Source organism: Lagenorhynchus albirostris, chromosome 7 (assembly GCF_949774975.1).
Source record: "Lagenorhynchus albirostris chromosome 7, mLagAlb1.1, whole genome shotgun sequence".
In the NCBI taxonomy this organism is placed as follows: Eukaryota; Metazoa; Chordata; class Mammalia; order Artiodactyla; family Delphinidae; genus Lagenorhynchus; species Lagenorhynchus albirostris.
This window is the reverse complement of record NC_083101.1, coordinates 14,230,399-14,248,077: the sequence shown is the minus strand read 5'-3', so window position 1 is coordinate 14,248,077 and position 17,679 is coordinate 14,230,399. Positions and strand designations below refer to the sequence as shown.

Genomic DNA, 17,679 nt, shown 5'->3' with positions numbered 1-17,679 from the left:
CATGTCCTCAGGATGTCAGCCGTGGTACAAAGTGCTCTCCAGCATTTTCTCACTTAATCCTCACAAGCCAGTGAGCTCAAGCATTACCACTCTCCCCATTTTGGTGATGAGGGAACCGAGGCACGGAGTCAGGGTGGTGAGGCAGGGTGTGGACCCAGGCAGCCAGGCTCCAGGGCCTGTGCTCTTTGGTCCACCCGTGAATGACCCATGATGGATGCAAAGCACTGGGAGTTTGACAAAGGTGACACAGTCGCTGTCAGCCACATAAAGGCCAGGCAACAGTGACGACGAAAATAAGAAAAACCTACTGCTTCTTGAGCATCTACCACCAAGGGCAGGGACTGTTAAGAGCGTGTGACCTTATTAGCTGTGTGACCTTGAACAAGTTACTCAATCTCTCTGTGCTTCAATAGCCTCACCTGTAAGTAGAGGTAATAATTCTACATATCTCATAGGGTTGTGAAACAGATTAACTGAGCTAATCTATACAAAATTCTCACATGGATGCCTGGCACAGAGTAAACACTTAAGGAGTGTCAACCATAACTACCATTCCTACGCTCCAATGCTAGGCCAGGTCCTTTACATAGGTCATCTCTAATCACAATAACGACCAAGGAGGTATATTAATCTTCCCACTTTTCAGATGAATAAACTGATTCTCTGAGACGACAGGTCATGTGTTTTAGTCCATTCAGCTAACAAGTGGCAGTCAGAATTTGTGCTTAGATAAGTAACCAACCAAGAAGGACTAGGAAAAAACATGAATAAATGTGGACCTCAGGTGGATGTGGGAGACTCAGCTGTGGGATGTACATATCCAGTGAAAGAATCCCAACCCTGTATAAAAAAAAAATATATATATACACACATATATATGTATATATATATATTTTTTATTTTTTTGCGGTATGCTGGGCCTCTCACTGTTGTGGCCTCTCCCGTTGCGGAGCACAGGCTCTGGACACGCAGGCTCAGCGGCCATGGCTCACGGGCCCAGCTGCTCTGTGGCATGTGGTATCTTCCCAGACCGGGGCACGAACCCGTGTCCCCTGCATCGGCAGGCGGACTCTCAACCACTGCGCCACCAGGGAAGCCCGCGACCCTGTATCTTAACTGGATCACCGTGGGCCTGGCTGGAAGCCCTAGAGGACTGCCCACTGCGGTGCAGGGCCTGGGTGCCCAGCTTGGTTCCCCTCCCCTCCTTTCAGGCAGCCATTCCAAACCTTCACCAGGTTTTCCAGGTCACTGCTCACCTCAGCCCCCACCCTCCACCTGGCAGCCGGCCACACCTGTGCTTGCTCTCCTGCCCTTCCATCTCCGTGGAACCAGGAAACTCCCTCCTCCTCACAGACCACGCTTCATCAGTCGAGCCCTCTCCACTGACACCCTCCATGGTCCCTTACAGAGACCCTCCTCCAGCCCCACGGCACCCTGGTTCACCTTCACCCGGAGCTCGTGTACCAACCACATGTTCACAGGCCTGGGGACCCCTTGCGGGCAGCAGCACCCCGATCCAGGCACAGTGCTTGCCACAGATGCTCGCTGAAATGATGATTAAAAAGGTAAGAGGGGAACACAGGGACCAATGTGACTCTTCAGAGCGGAGATTCCTGTGGCTATTTTGCATAATGGAAGTCAGAGTGAGTCAACGTCTTCCTAGAAGCAAATTGCTCACCCATGTTAAATAAATGAACTCTTCAGAGCCATTTGGGTCCCATTGCATCAATCACCTGCTCCCCTGCGCTGAATCATGCCCCATTAGAACGACGTCGCTTGGCTCCCTCGGCAGAGCTGGCAAACCAGTGGGTCTCCTCGGCACAGAGGCAGAGGGCCAAGTGGCCCAGAGGGGGCCCCTGCTCAGCAGCAGCAACCAACCCCCCTGTCCCCTACCCTCTGCCCGCCATCCCCACTCTCCACCCCTGCCCTCCACCTTGCCTCTCCAAACAAGACAGAGCCCCAGAGTCTACGACCCTTGGCATCTGTGAGACTCTCCGGTATGTTCCCAGTAAATACTCCCTTTCATTGTTGTTTTGCTCAAACTCCTCAGCGTTGGATCCTACACCTTGCAATTAAAAGAACCTTAACAAATACACTCACACTATTTTTAATCCTCTCAGGAGGTAGGCATGTAACTCCCCATTTACAGATTAGGAAGGTGAGCTTCAGTGAGAGGAGGTGACTTGCCCAAGATCACAGAGCTAATAAGCGGCTGAACGGACATTCTGACACCAAAGCCGAGGCATTTTCTACTCCACCATAGTTTCCTCAATGACTTGAAGGGAACGTATGTAATGGGCAGACCACAATCTGAAGAGGCAGCAGATATGTAAAGAGAGACCTTAATGGCTCACTTCTTGGTAATCAGGGCAATTTAGTGGCCTGACAGATGGTGTCTATTTCAGTTGCTATATCACAGCTCTGCAACAAAGACATTTATTTTAATACTCAGGAAATTCAGCTGCAATGTCCCAACCATGTCAATAGCCAAACTATAAATCTCTGGCTGCAGCAAGTTAAATATGGTCAGTGTGTTTTACTCTCTGTTCTTCAATTCCCTGGTCATCTAGCATTAATTCTCAGGATCACACATGATTAGAAGGAAAACAGACTGCCCAGAGCCAACGGAGACATCATCACAGCCTCAAGTTCTTCATAGAAATGGGCAGAGGATAAACCCAAAATCAACACAAAATGGCCAAGGGCAGAGCAGAATAAATCCATGTTTCCTACAAAGAAAGAACTACAACCTGAAAAGTATACCTTTCTTGGGGGGAAAATACCGTAGGCTGCAACAGCTGGGATTTCTTAAACTGACACCTAGAAATTTTCAATTCCTAAATGATCATTTATAACCTTTTATCCTCGATTTGCAATTACTCTTGCAGAACAGAATTAAAACCTTTGCTAAAATATGTAGGTATTTTGCACAGGCATTTAAGCATCACCAGGATCTAAAATATGACTGAAATGCCCACGGGATGACTTTATACTTGTGTTTCTAAGAAGTACAGACAGCAGCCAGCACAAAAAACTAAAAAACAATGCGGTACAGATGATCAAACTAGTGACATGAAATATTAAAATACTCTGTTAGTAAATTTAGAAACATTCTGTTCAACATTTAGACACTTTTTACATATCTAAAACATGATTCAAAATAGTGAAGTTTAACTAAATGTATTCAAATTAGTGATTATTTGTCCATCTAAAAAACCTGATGGGCTTCCATCTTGTTTCAAAACAGACTGTGCCTCGTGAAAAGATGCCCAACATCGCTAATCATTAGAGAAAATGCAAATCCAAACCACAATGAGGTACCACCTCACAGCGGGCAGAATGGCCACCACCAGAAAGTCTACACATAATAAAGGCTGGAGGGGGTGTGGAGAAAAGGAACCCTCCTGCACTGTTGGTAGGAATGTAAATGGGTGCAGCCACTATGGAAAACAGTATGGAGGTTCCTTAAAAAGCTAAACAGAGGGCTACCATATGATCCTACAATCCCACTCCTGGGCATATATCTGGAGAAAACTCTAATTCAAAAAGGCACATGCACCCCAATGTTCACAGCAGCAGTATTCACGATAGCCAAGACATGGAAGCAACCTAAATGTCCATCGACAGCTAAATGGATAAAGAAGATGTAATGGAATGTTACTCAGCCATAAAAAAAGAATGAAATAATGCCACTTGCAGCAACATGGATGGACCCAGAGATGATCATACTAAGTGAAGCAAGTCAGAAAGAGAAAGACAAATACATGATACCACTTATATGTGGACTCTAAAACAATACGATACAAATGAACTTATTTACAAAACATAAAGAGACTCACAGACATAGAAAACAAACTTATGGTTACCAAAGGGGAAGGGGGGAGGGGATAAATTGAGAATCTGGGATGAACAGATACGCCCTACTATATATAAAATAAACAACAAGGACCTACAATATAGCACAGGGAACTATATTCAGTATCTTGTAATAACCTATAATGGAAAAGAATCTGAAAAAGAATATATGCACACACACACACACAAACACACACGTGTATAACTGAATCACTTCGCTGTATACCTAAAGCTAACACAACATTGTAAATTAACTATACTTCAATTTTTAAAAAACAGTTAAACAAGACTGTGTCTGATTATGGGTTAACGTGCATCTTAATATCCAACTAAATTTGGTCAAAATAAAGGAACTATTCACAAAATAAAGCAACTAAATCACAAAACATTAGCCCTCTGAGATTTAGTTACTGGACTTGCCCAAGGTCACTCAAGTGAAGTGACAGAACCAAGAGAGGAATCCAGGCCTCCAGACTTCCGGCCCAGCCCAATGGCCAAGTTCTCGCTGACATTCTTATTCAAGAGGGATGGCAAAACGCAAATCCACAAATGGTCAGAGTTAAGAAGGAACCCCCACCGCTCAGGCAGCGGTGCGCTCCAGGACCAGAGCTGATACGGAGCGGATACACAGTGCAACGGCCGGTACTGGTGCTAAAATACGGAAACACGTCTACACCAGTTGTAAACTAACCCCTGATCCATGCACCCCAACCACCCCAGCCCCTCTCCAAGACCCAGGAACTACAGGGTTGGTGCCTGGCACAAGAGGAGGCCTCCGGGACCCCACTCCAGCCCTAGCGCCTGAGTCTGTTCTGATGGCTGTGCCCGTGCTACACTGGTTGTTAATTATTTTGAGAATCATCCTTCACAAAAACCACAAGTCATGATCAGAGTCATTCATCAGAGAAAAATTTGCATAACAATTCCCTGTTTTCTGAACGTATGTACTTAATTAAAGCCGGGCTTAAAAAAAAACAACAAACCTTGGCCGACAGTGAACGCCTTTCTTTCCCACCTCTGGCTGCCTAGCTGTAGTACAGGCAAGCTGCACATCAGAACAATCTGGACGCATCTCCACAAACCAATATCATCAGTCATTCAATCAACAAACGTCCACTGAGCCAGGCACTGGGATTCAGACACGAACACCAGTTCCCTTCCCCTGAGGTGCCTCCTGGGGTGCGCAGGGCTCCAGGGAGGGGAAGCACCAAGGCGGCTCCATACGTCAACCCAAGGGCTAAGCGCTACGGTGCATGGATGTGCAAAGTGCCGCACAAGGGGGTGGACAAGGAGACGTCGCGTTCAGCAGGCCAGGCAAGGAGCCCAGAGGAGGTGACACCAGAGCGGCAGCCCTAGGGGTGTGCAGGAGCCACCAGGTCAACAAGGAAGAAGAAGGCATTCCAGGCAGATGGAACAGCATGTGCAAAGGCACAGAGAGGTACAAACACGGAGTTTTCGGGAATCTGCAGGAAGTGAGGTGCTGTTAGAGATGATGGGGAATGAAAGAAAAGGAGAATGGAGAGCTAGCTTGGGGCCAGATCACAAAGGGCCTGCTGTGCCCTTGTAGGTGTGCATGGAAATGTTCAACTGGAAAATGTTCTTACCTCGAGATTACATAGTTCTTGAGAGAGTTGCCCCCAGGAGGGCAAACATGAGGCTCATCTTTGAACAAGCTCTAGTTTCTCGGTTTCCTGAGCAGTGCAAATACTAACACTCAGCTGAAGGATACTAATCTGTAAGGAGGGAAGACTGAGAACCCCTCCTCCTACCTGCTGTAAGCTCATTTACCAGCACAAGGGCCTTGGAGGATCTTCAGGTCAGAGGAGTCATCAAATATGTGTCAGGAAAGGATATGAATTTGCATGTGAATGTCCAATTTCAGGCGGGCTTACCTCGGAGAAGATGCTTTTGCTGCCTGGTGACTGAGAAGAGCACTTTTCTGTTATTAAGTCTTCACTCCTGAAATCGAGATCCCCCGCAGTCATTAAATAACGGTTCTGCTGTATTGCTTCCAAGTCTTTTTCACTGAATTTCTAAGGAAGAAAACAAATCATAAGGAAGTTGTCATCAAGAAAAAAATACTAAGCGATGGTCCCAAACTCTTTAAGGGAAGATTTACTGTTTTTCACAATTTAAACAATTGCCAACATCCCCACATATTAGGCAATTACAAATGGTAATGCAATCCCTTTGTGCATTATTACAACCAGGAGCGCAGCACGCCAGCAAGGCACAGGCAAGGACAGTGGCAGTCATTACAAACCTCCCCTCTCGCCACCACTGGGACACCTCCCAGCGGGTACAGAAGACGAAGCCCAGGCTCTGGTCCCACGACCCAGGCTCCAATCCTGGGTCCTCCTTGGCCAGGGTGTGATTTCTGTTTCCCATGCTACAGGGTTAGTGCAGTGATTAGAGGGACTGTGTATCGAAACCCAACAAAGTCTAGGCGCTCCTGAAACATTACAAATTTGACAAAACTTGAACCGTCCATATCTACGAGGAGATTTGACTTCCAGGAAGAAAAAGGCAAGACTGCAACTACTTTGGGGGTCTGGTCACAGGTGAAAGCTCCTCCTTCACGATGAGACACCATACAGCCCAGTTCACCAGCTCCTTCAGACGAGGTCACATCCAACGATACTGCAGGCCTGGAAACCACTTCTCTGGTCTTTCGGCCAAATTCAAGCACAGAAATCTATTCCTAACAATTTAAAACCTGGTAACTCCTGCACTAAGTGTCCGTCCACTCTCTGTGGGAAATTAAGGGTGAGAACCTCATCTCATTCCCAATCACCCATCAGAATTAATTCATCATGTCAAACATTTCTAAAATAGCTGAACACAAACAAGAAAGTAGAAGCAATTTTTTGTAAAAACCCATTGAACTGTAACAGGGAATCAAATAACCAAAACAGAAATTCAGAATTACCATCATACAGTTGCGCTTGAGTTACAATTTTCATTTTTATTTCTTAAAAGTCCAACTATACATACACATTAACAAACGGGCCCACAAGGCTTAGAAGGGAACAGCCACCCCTAGCTCGCCACTTCTCACCTCTGAGTCCCACTCGCAGAAAAAAACCGCTTTTGACTCTACTGATTTCTGTTATTTACTTCCATGTTTCTACACTGCGCTCCTATGCTCACATGGCTTGATTTCCTAAGGTTAGATTTTATTAACTGGCTCCTGTCATAGAAGTTTAAGGATGCAGCTCTCACATCATCCACCCCCCAATGCTTTTCCTAATAGTTACATCACGATTTTGGTTAAATCAACATTCTGCATTTACGTGATTATGGCCACGCACATACTGTCCACAGCCCAGCCAAATGGTGTTCCATGGCGACATTTCCGTTCATGTTTAATTCCTTGCTTTTCTTGGAATTAGCAACAACTGCTTTGTTGTGTTTACTTAGTTCATAAAACTGAATTATGTACTTAGTGTTAATTTATCTCCAAACTTATAAATTCTTCTACATGGAGTCAAGACACATCAGGTAAATGATGGGCTCTATTTCAGTTTCTTGAAAAAATCCCAACTAAGCCCTCCCTCAACGGCTCAAATCTGGGCTTCTGCGTAAGTGGCTGGGATCTGCCTTCCCCACATGCCAGGTGAATTCCCTACTTTCCGGATCCCATTCTGTGTTACTTCCTCGTTTGTACGGACTCGTCCTCCAGCAGTTTCCTGCAAGGAGCACATGGAGGCAAGATGAGTTTAGGCGTCAAATACCTGAAATTGCCTTTATTCTGCCCTCATTCTTGCTGCCAGCTTGGCTGACTACAGAATGCTGGATTGGAAACCACTTTTCCTCAAAACCCTGAAAGCACTGCTCTCCTGTCTCCTGGCTTCCAATGTTTTTTTTTAACATCTTTATTGGGGTATAATTGCTTTACAATGCTGTGTTAGTTTCTGCTTTATAACAAAGTGAATCAGTTATACATATGCATATGTTCCCATATCTCTTCCCTCTTGCGTCTCCCTCCCTCCCCTGGCTTTCAATGTTGCTGCTGAGAATTCTGATGTCATTTCGGGTCTGGATCCTTTGTATGGGACCTATTATTTTCCTCTCTCTGGAAGCCTTTCAGATCCCCTCTCTGCCCCTGTGTTCTGAAATTTCACAGTGACACAGGATTGTGAAATTGCGATAGATGTCTTTCTTCATTCACCGTGCCAGAGACAGAGCAGGCCCTTTCAAGGTAGAGATATCTGCCCTTGCATTCTGAAAAGTTTTCTCCTATTACTTTGAACTTTTCCTTCCCTCTGCTTTGCCTCTTCTATCTTTCTGGAACTTCTGTTCGTCATATATTGGAGCCCTTGACTCGAGCCTCTGATTTTCTTATCTTTCTTCTCTCATTTGCTCACCTTTTTGTTTGTTTCTATGTTTAACTATATTTTCTGGAAGATGTACTTGACTCTCGTGCAACTTTTCTAACTCTTTTATTAGGCTCTTTATATCTGTAATCATACTTCCAATTTCCAATAAGGTCATCCCTCTTTTTCCCAAATATCTTTTTTATCAGATCCCGAACTCATTTCTTATCTGAAGATGTTACAGTACTGAGTTTTTTGAAAAGCTGTCTAGTTTTCTTCTCCGCCTCCACTGTTTCTGTTTCCTCTACGTAGCTTTGTTCTGTCTTTGTCTTTCCTCTTAGACGCTTTTCTCCTGTTTGAGGAACTCGGGCCACCCACGTATCTTTAAGGGTAGAAGTGTCCAGAAGCTCTGTGAGTGTGGAAAAGGTACCTCAACGGCAGCCTCACTGTGAGGTGATCAGGCGGGGACTCGGCTGTTTGGTTGAAGGACCCCCTACTGTCAGTCAGCATCTTTCAGTCTTCTGGGTCCACAGAGGACTCTCCGTGCTGGTACGCACATTTCCACTCCTTCTCACTGAGGGATCCACTCCTGTTTTCAGCTGCACCTGGTGAGCCCCAGGCCAGAGCTTCTCTGGTTTAAGGTCCCCACAGAGTAAACCTCCCATATAGTGCTGGTGACAATAAGGCCACCTAACTGCCCAGCATTCCAGCAACCTCTGTTGCTGACAAAGGTACCAGGTACCCCCACTGCCCGCTGAGCCTTCCTGGGTTCTGTAGGATTAATCAGCTTCTTCTTGTTGGCTTTTCATCCCCAAGACATGAGGCAGACGGGAGAAAGCTGAATCCTATGTAGTTACCACTTATCATTCAAACAGCAACCTGCCCTTCCACCATTCCCATTCTCCTCGTCCTGTGCGTTTATACCTTTTCACCCCTTCACCGTCACGTTAATGAGGCTTCAGGAGGAAGCAGTGTCAAACACGCATGTTCACTCCACCATGGTTACCCGTAATTCTGAGCTGAATCAAAAATCCAATATACCATCAGATGATAAGGGTAGTCCATGACAAAAAAGGAACAGATAGAAGAAAAATACAAAGGAGTGAGACAGCATGGCACAAAGGAAAGCCAGGACCGCAGCAGAAGGCTGGCGCTAGAGCAAAGCAGGCCAGGGCCTGAATCAGGCCCTGCCGTTTACTAGTCACGTGACCCAGGACAACTCCCTTCTCTTCTCGAAGCTTTCATTTCTACAAACTTACCTCCCTGGTGACTGATGTCCAAATGGCATAAAGAAAGCTCTACAGCGCTCCGATAAATAACAGTGAAGACCACAGTCTTTTTTTGCCCAGCCTTACCTTTTTATAAGCATTCCCGTAAAAAAGTTTAAAAAACAAAGCAAAACAAAAAAAACCTATGCCGAAGTCAAAAGATTTAAATACAAAAGAAAAACTGTTGTGGTACCTGAAGCAACAAGTCCTTCTGACTGGCACTTTCTGTTAGATTTCTTATCACTTGCTCTTGACTGTGCAATTTTTTATTACTTTCATTCAAAAGACTCTTATAACGATTCTCCACTGCTTTCTCTCTTTCATTCACTTCACTGCGTAATTTCTCAACTTCATTTCTAAGGTCCTACCAGAAGAAAAAAGAAAAAATGGAATTTACTTGACAAAAGTTTCAAGGTAATCTTTCACCTGTTTACCTTACTGTTGTAAGAGAGCAAGCTAAATAGATATATTTAACAAACGTGAGCTTCCTTCCCATTTAAAGTCTTATAAAAACCAACTTTTAAGAATAATAAATTTGGGGAAAGCTTCAATGCACAGACATTTATCACAAAATTATTAACAATACTGAAAAACCAGAAAGAAACTAAATGTCTAAATCTAGCAACAGAGAATTAATTATAAAAAGCATATGGTATAAAAAAATCACAATTATGAGTAAAAACAAAGCAGGATGCTATGTAATATGATGCGATTGTTTTCTAAGCATTTACACAAAATATTGTCAAGGCTATGGGGAAACACACCAAAATAATGACAGTATCCCCAAGTAGAGAGATTATGGGTGACTTTGCATTGATTTTCATTTTTCTGAGTTTCTAAAATCTCTAAGTCTGTATTACTTTCATAATCAGAAAAAAACTGTCTTAAAAAATGACATTTATAATAACATGGAAAATGCTGATGTTATATTGTTAAGGAAAAAAACAGAAAACAAACAGTATACAGTGTGATTTTTAACTACCTCAAAATCTGTACTATTTATAATATTGAAGCACTATTCATAACAGCAAAAGGCTGGAAACAACCCGGATGTCCACCCACGGAGGAACAAACTCTGGTGCATTCTCACAGCGGAGCACTCTGAAGCTATAAAGGAAAAGGAATGAGGACTCTACAAATATCCCGCCCTCAAGTAATCTTCTAAACATATTGCGCAGGTGGGCATGTGGGGTGGAAAGTGGTGTGGACCCCAAGAGAAAAAAAATGTATGTCTAGCATACTGCCATTTATTTAACCATAAATAATGGCTGCCTGTACGGAAAAGGAGAGAACGAGGTACAGGAGAGAGTAGACTCATTTTACAGATGTGCCGGTGAAGTTGTTTAAATGTTCAGATAATTATTTTAAAAATAAAATAATAATCTCCTAAAACTAAAAGCAAAAGAAACAGAAAAAGAATTTAACTGTGTATCAAAGTGACTGGTTAACCAACCAGAGAGGAATGATCTCAGTAACGTAAAAGCAGACTAATTTGTACACCCCTAGTGGGATATTTCTCCAATGTCAATGGGACTGCTGCAAAAATCGCAAACTGTTTTCAGTAATCATGTTGCAGGAAATGATATTCGTATTGTTACTCTGAAACTGTGTGCATAGATATATACATATTTATTAAATAAGTAATTATCACTATCATAAGAACCAAGCCTCAGAGAAAACAAATACAAATATAAAAGAAGTTAAAACATGTAATTCTAAATTTGAATTGGAAATACAAATATGAACTTACATTTTATTTCTTTCCTTTCACTGAAAAAGCCTACAATCAGTATCCTCCTATCCTCCTCTAAATATCATTGCTCACCACAAAAAACCAACAGGGTTCTTTAAAACAGTGGTTCTCAAAGTGTAGTCCCTAGAACGGAGTTAGCAGCAGCACCTGGGAACCCCAAATGCAAATCACTGGGCCCTAACCCACACCTATTAAATCAGAAACTATGAAGGGAGGGAAAGAGGGCCCAACAAGCTGTGTTTTAATAAGCCCTCCAGGTGATTCTAAATCACACCAGAGTTTGCCTTATAGAAAGGGATGATTCCAGGCCTGGGGCAGGAATATATAGTATGAGCTCAGACATCTTATCATGTCAGAAAGGAAGGAAGCTGTCAGATTACACATTCACGTCCAGAGAACTCAGGAATCAACTCGAATAAGCTTTTTCACTGTCGAAAGATAGGACAATTAGAATATCAAGGATGACAATGAATTAAAATACATCAAAAATGTTAAAAAGCTATGAGTTCATAATAATTAAAAAATAAAAAACCCTTTGGTCACTGTGATAGGCAGAATTACGGCCCCCCAAAGATGTTCACATCCTAACCCCCAGAATCTCTGACTATGCTGAATTACAGGGTAATAAAAGTTGAAGATGGAATGGAGGTGGCTAATCAGCTGACCTTAAAATAGAGAGATTATCCAGGTGGGCCCAATATAATCAAAGATCCTTAAAAGTGGAAGAGGGAAGCACGAAAAAGACTCCACCAGCCATTGCTGGCTCTGAAGATAGATGGGAGTCACGGGTCTAGATGTGCAGACAGCCTCTAGAAGCTGGAAAAAGCAAGGAAATGGATCTTCTCCTGGAGCCTTTAGAAGGAACACAGCCCTGCCATGGTAAGACCCATTTCAGCTTTCTGACTTCCAGAACTACAGGGCAGGTGTGTGTTGGTAAGCGGCCAAGGGTGTGGTGATTTGTTACAGCAGCAATAGGAAACTAATACAGTCACCTTTAGAAGGTTTTAGGGAATTCTTCCGTTGTCTTTCTTGTATGAACTACACCCCAGAGTAACTAAATAGATAATGAAAAACAAATTTTTCTTCATACAAGTATACAGCTATAAAAGAAGAAGGAATGATGAAATTAGATTATCACCATTTTGCAAACAATCATCCACGGCTAGTAACATCACAAAAACAGGGACTAGCAGATACAGTGTACCTCCTGCTGGAAGTAACATCACAAAAACAGGGACTAGCAGATACAATGTACCTCCTGCTGGAAGTGCAAATGACCACCTATGATGTGATCTTGCCAAAAGATTAAACCTGAATTTGATCGTGCACCTTATCTAACTACCAATTTACTAGAAATGAAAGTCAGCAGAGAAACACGTTGAATGACATTACAAAAATACAATCAGCAAAATCCAGAATGTGGAAAACAATAAAGGACAAAGGACCCAACTTATTCAACAAATAAATTTCAAAGAAAAAAAAGGAGAGATAACCTGTAGATTAAATAATAATTAAGAAAGTTAGGGAAGGCTAGTGTGAACTCACAAATTCATACTGATTCTACTGATTCATTCTGAGTTCATTCTAGCTTCCTTTTCTTAATACACACACACAAACACACGCACACTTGCTCACACACAGAGCTGGACATAGAAATAAATACAGATGTGTATGTGCATGTATGCAAACATATTTTCAAGCTCTGTCTACTGCCAAGGCCTAGAAGTACTGACACCCCAGTAGTAATGAGGGTACCTGTCATTCAGATCTTGGTTCTTAAATATCATTCTCCAATAAAGGAAACCAGAGATCCTTAGAGAAATGGTTGATTCCAGGATTGGGTTAGGGAAAATACAAGAAGAGTCCAGGACATCCTGTGACCCTAACAAGTATGGAAGTGCTCAAGAAATGTTAAAGACACAGCAATCAATTTGAAGTAGTTCCCAATGGCCATATCTGGGCCAATCTGAACAAGAAAATAAAACACGATAGTAACGGCTTAACAACCTACAGAATAGAACAAATATCCATGAGTCCATACTGATATAAACAACTATACAATAAATAACTGCAGGAGAAGGGGCAGCCCTTCCTTACAGTAGAATTACAACTAATAAGTGTAGAAGGAATGATGGAAAATCACCACTCAGCAAACACCACAGTAATGACTGTTGTAGGTAAGGGTCATCAATAAGATTCTTAAAAGTATGAGGAGAAACAAGACATTTACATAGTGTCAAAGTATTTCCCCCCAAAATACTTATCACAAATGGAGAATAGTAACTTTACTGTGGAGAAACCCAGGAGACCCCCACCTTAGCCAAGTGACCAACACTAACTGCACCAGAAATAAGACGGATTGACATTATGCACCTCCAGATATGACATATCTCGTCTACGCTATTCTTGCCAAAAATGTATAACCTCAATCTAATCATGAGAGAAACATCAGACAAGCCCAAATTGAGGGACAGTAACAAGATAACTGATCAGTACTCTTCAAAGGAGTCAAGGTCACAAAAGACAATGACTTGAGCAACTGTCCCAGATTAGACAAAACTAAGGAGACATGACAATTAAAGGCAATGTGGATCCTGGACCAGAAAAGGGGCATTAATGGGAGAACTGGCAAAATTCAAATACAGTCTGCAGATAACAATATTGTATCAGTGTTAATCTCCTGATTCTGTTGAGTGTTCCATAGTTATGTGAAACGTGAACATTAGGGAAGCAGGACGAAGGATACATGGGAACTCTGTTATTATTTCGAATCTTTATGTCTAAAATTATTTCAAAAGTAAAACTTTTTAAAAAAGAGACTTATCAATCAGTACAACGTCCAGATCATGATTTGAACAAACTGTTTTACAACAATTTTTAAATAAGACAGGGAAATCTAAACATTAATTGGCTAGTTGGTAATATTAAGAAATTATTAATCTTTCTGAAGTGGAAAAAAAAATTTTTTTAACACACTGAAAAACCAACAAAATAATATGCCTGGGAATTGCTTAAAATACTTGAGTGTTGAAAGAGAGGGAGTTGGGAGTACAGGGTACAGATGAAACAAGGTTGGCTACGAGTTTATGAGTGCTGAGCTGGGTGACAATTACCAGAGGGTCAATGTACTATCCTCTCTCCTTTTCTGTGCATTGGCATTTTTCTTTAGTAAGTACTTTTTTTAAAGTAATGATTAAAAACCTGAAAGAAATTACCAAAACACATGATTATGGATGACCTTTTTTTTTTTTGTGGTACGCGGGCCTCTCACCGTTGTGGCCTCTCCCGTTGCAGAGCAAGGCTCCGGACACGCAGGCTCAGCAGCCATGGCTCACGGGACTAGTTGCTCCGCGGCATGTGGGATCCTCCCGGACCGGGGCACGAACCCGTGTCCCCTGCATCAGCAGGCGGACTCTCAACCACTGCGCCACCAGGGAAGCCCATGGATGATCTTTTCAATTATTTCTTCTCAATTTTTAAAACATTTTATACTAAGTATAGACCACATTCATAATGGGGGATAAAGTAAACATTTTTAAAGTAACATTTTTTAAAAAGAGAGAAACCACTTCAAAGATTAAATGTTACTCTTTTTCTTGGGCAAACAGATGATGATAAGATTGTCCTAAGCCTTTAATCCAAAACAACCGGACCAAGAACCTATCATGAATTATAAATGTAAACAGAAATTCAATTCTAGGGGGAGGAAAGAAGATCTTATTATAAAGCAACAGTCACAGAATTCTAAAGCTAAAGAATAAAAACATTCTCCCACAATACAGTTGGGCCAACAAATTAAGACATTTTCCCACTGCAGACGTTCCTGTCAGCCCTTGTCCATCTGCAGCCATAATTTTTATACAATTTTAACTTTGGTTTGGATTTTATCCCAAAAATGTTACTTTATTCCATTACACCATGAGCTACAAAGAGCACACACCAATTAAACAATGATGACACATAAAGAAAAAATCTTAGAAGTTAAAAAGAAAAGTTTAAGAGTGTAACATCCAGAAAATAATTATTAAAAAAAAAAGTACAAAAGACGGAGGTCCCCGGAGCTGCTGCGCCTGAGCTTACGACTTGGCTGTCCTCCTCTGAGTCCAGAGAAAGGCTAGATGAGGTCACCGGGTGATGCACAATCTTCCTATCTATCCATTTTAATGAGAGTATCCTACCTCTCCTATTTCCCCACCGTCTCTGTCTGCTCTTACGGGGAATAGAGCAAAGAACAGCTCTGTGCATAAAACAGGTTTTTTCTAACTTCTGGTTTGTTTTCTTAGGCTAAAACTCCAAGAGTGGAATTACTAGACCAAAGAGTAATAATAATAAGCATGGTCCGAGGATTCTCTCTACAAAAGAATTCACTTTCTTCCCAAAAGACAGTGGCTGAAATGCCACCAACAAAGCCTAAGTTTCCCGTTTCACCACAATCTCACCAGCACTATTTTCTTAAATCTTTGCTAATTTACTTGGTATCAGATGGTCCTTCAAAGGGTTTGAATGAGCACGTCTCTAATGGCCCCCACCATCAGCTTTGATATATCTGATTATCTAGATTTCCCCTTGTGCAAACTGTCTTTAGCCATTCATGAAAGTAGTTTTGAGGACGGTTCTAAGGAAAAGCCGATCTCTCAAGAATCGCCCACGGTGAGCGTACACAAGCACACACACACACTCGCACACTCTCTCACAGTCCCCCGACATCAGAAAGGCCACCAGGACAAAGTCCATCTGTCTTACTAATGCTACCAGAGAACAGGCAGATGATGAACGTTTCGTGATCGTCTTGCCTTCCTGACCGCTTAGCGAGCTGTCCTAGTCCGAACGAGGACGGGGCCCAAGCGCAGAGGAGCAGGCACGGCTGGTGGGCAGTGGCCTGGGGCTGCCCCGGGACCGCCCACACCCGGGACCGCCCACGCCTGGGCTCCACTGCTAAGAAAGCTGCGGTATGTCAAATCGCGTTAACCCACGTAACCTTCACAACCCACGTGGCCTGCAAGGCTCTACTCCACCTCGACCCCCACTACCTCGCTGACCTCTTCTGCTGCTCTCCCCTCACTTGTTCCGCTCTGGCAAACCCGGCTTTCTTGCCGTCTCTCTTACATACCACGTACACTCCCAGCTCAAGGCTCTTCTACTCGCTCCTCTCCCTGCCTGGAAAATTCCCCAAGGCTGCTCCCTCACTTCCATCAAGTCTGAGCTCAAATGTCACCTTCTCAGTCCAGTCTTCCCAAGCCCGGCCCACCTAAAATAACCGCCACAAGTCCCACCGCAACCTCACTCCCCATATCCCTTCCCTTCATTATTCTTCCTCATCGCATCTGCTCATACGGTGTTTAATTATGTGTATGTTTTGGTTGTAGTCTCCCCTACCATGAAAGCAGGGATTTTTGTGTATTTTGTTTACTGTTTTATCTCCAGCACCTAGAATGGTACCTGGCACATAGTAGGCACTCATGGCAGATTTACGATAGCCATAAATTCTTTGACCTTCCCATTGAAAGGTGTGGCGTCTGTGTCCCCTCCTATTAAGTCTGGGCAGTGCGGTGACTACCATGACCAATAGAATATGGCAGAAGTGACACTAAGCCAGTTTCTGGGTCCAGGCTTTAAGAAACTGGCAGCCTCCAACTCGTGTCTCTTGGAACTATGAGTCACCATCCAAAAAGCACGACTACCCTAATGCTGCCATGCTGGAGAGGCCACACACAGGTCTCCAGTTGACAATCCCAGCTGTGTCAGCTTTCCAGCCATCCCCCAAAAGGTAGCAGACATGTGAGTGAAGAGTTATGGATCCTCCAGACCAGCCCATCCACCAGCTGAATGCCATGAGTGACCTGGGCCATGGAGAGCAGAAAATCACCCAGCTGAGCCCTGCCCAAACCCTTAAGCCACAAAATCATGAGATATAGTAAAATGGTAATGTTTTGAGACACCAAGTTCAGGGGTAATTTGTTATGTAGCAACAGATAACCAAAACAGCACTCAGTAAATATCTGCTGGACGACTGAATAAATGAAGGAGGTAGATGGGACTGCTCCCATTTTATGAACGAGGAAACAGGTCCAGATAGGTGAAGTAATTCTCCCAAAACCACAGTCACTAAGGGACAGCACCTGTCTGATTCCAAGCCTCTCAGTTCGCTTCCACACATGACAAGGGTTTGGATTTCTTCGTTATCAGCCACTAATGCAGTGATCCCAATCCACTCAATGGTCATCTGACACTTGCTTTTAAACAAACCTCCCCCTGAAAACTGCTGAGAAAGGGACAATGAAATCTTTTGTTAAGCCACTTAGGTACATCTTTAAATTCACAATAAATTCACCTGCCATCCTAGAAAGATCCTGTCTACTTTTTAATTTTAAAATATGTGTGTATTATGCTAAGTAAAAAGTATACACTGCTCATGTGCACAGTAATTACAGGTCCACTTAACATCATTTCCCAGATTCAGTTCCCTCCTTTATAAAACACCTATCAG

General features: G+C 43.0%; 1 protein-coding gene across 3 annotated transcripts in view; it reads right to left on the bottom strand.

Moving 5' to 3' along the window:
- The window catches only part of CDK5RAP2 (CDK5 regulatory subunit associated protein 2), a 182,320-nt gene that overhangs the window by 90,289 nt on the left and 74,352 nt on the right, over positions 1-17,679 (bottom strand). For all 3 annotated transcript variants that reach the window (XM_060154500.1, XM_060154498.1, XM_060154499.1), the window contains 2 exons: positions 9,633-9,803; positions 5,748-5,888 (listed from right to left, as the gene is read on the bottom strand). In XM_060154500.1, coding sequence (XP_060010483.1) covers positions 5,748-5,888; positions 9,633-9,803 — 312 coding nt within the window. The remainder of the gene's footprint in view (positions 1-5,747; positions 5,889-9,632; positions 9,804-17,679) is intronic.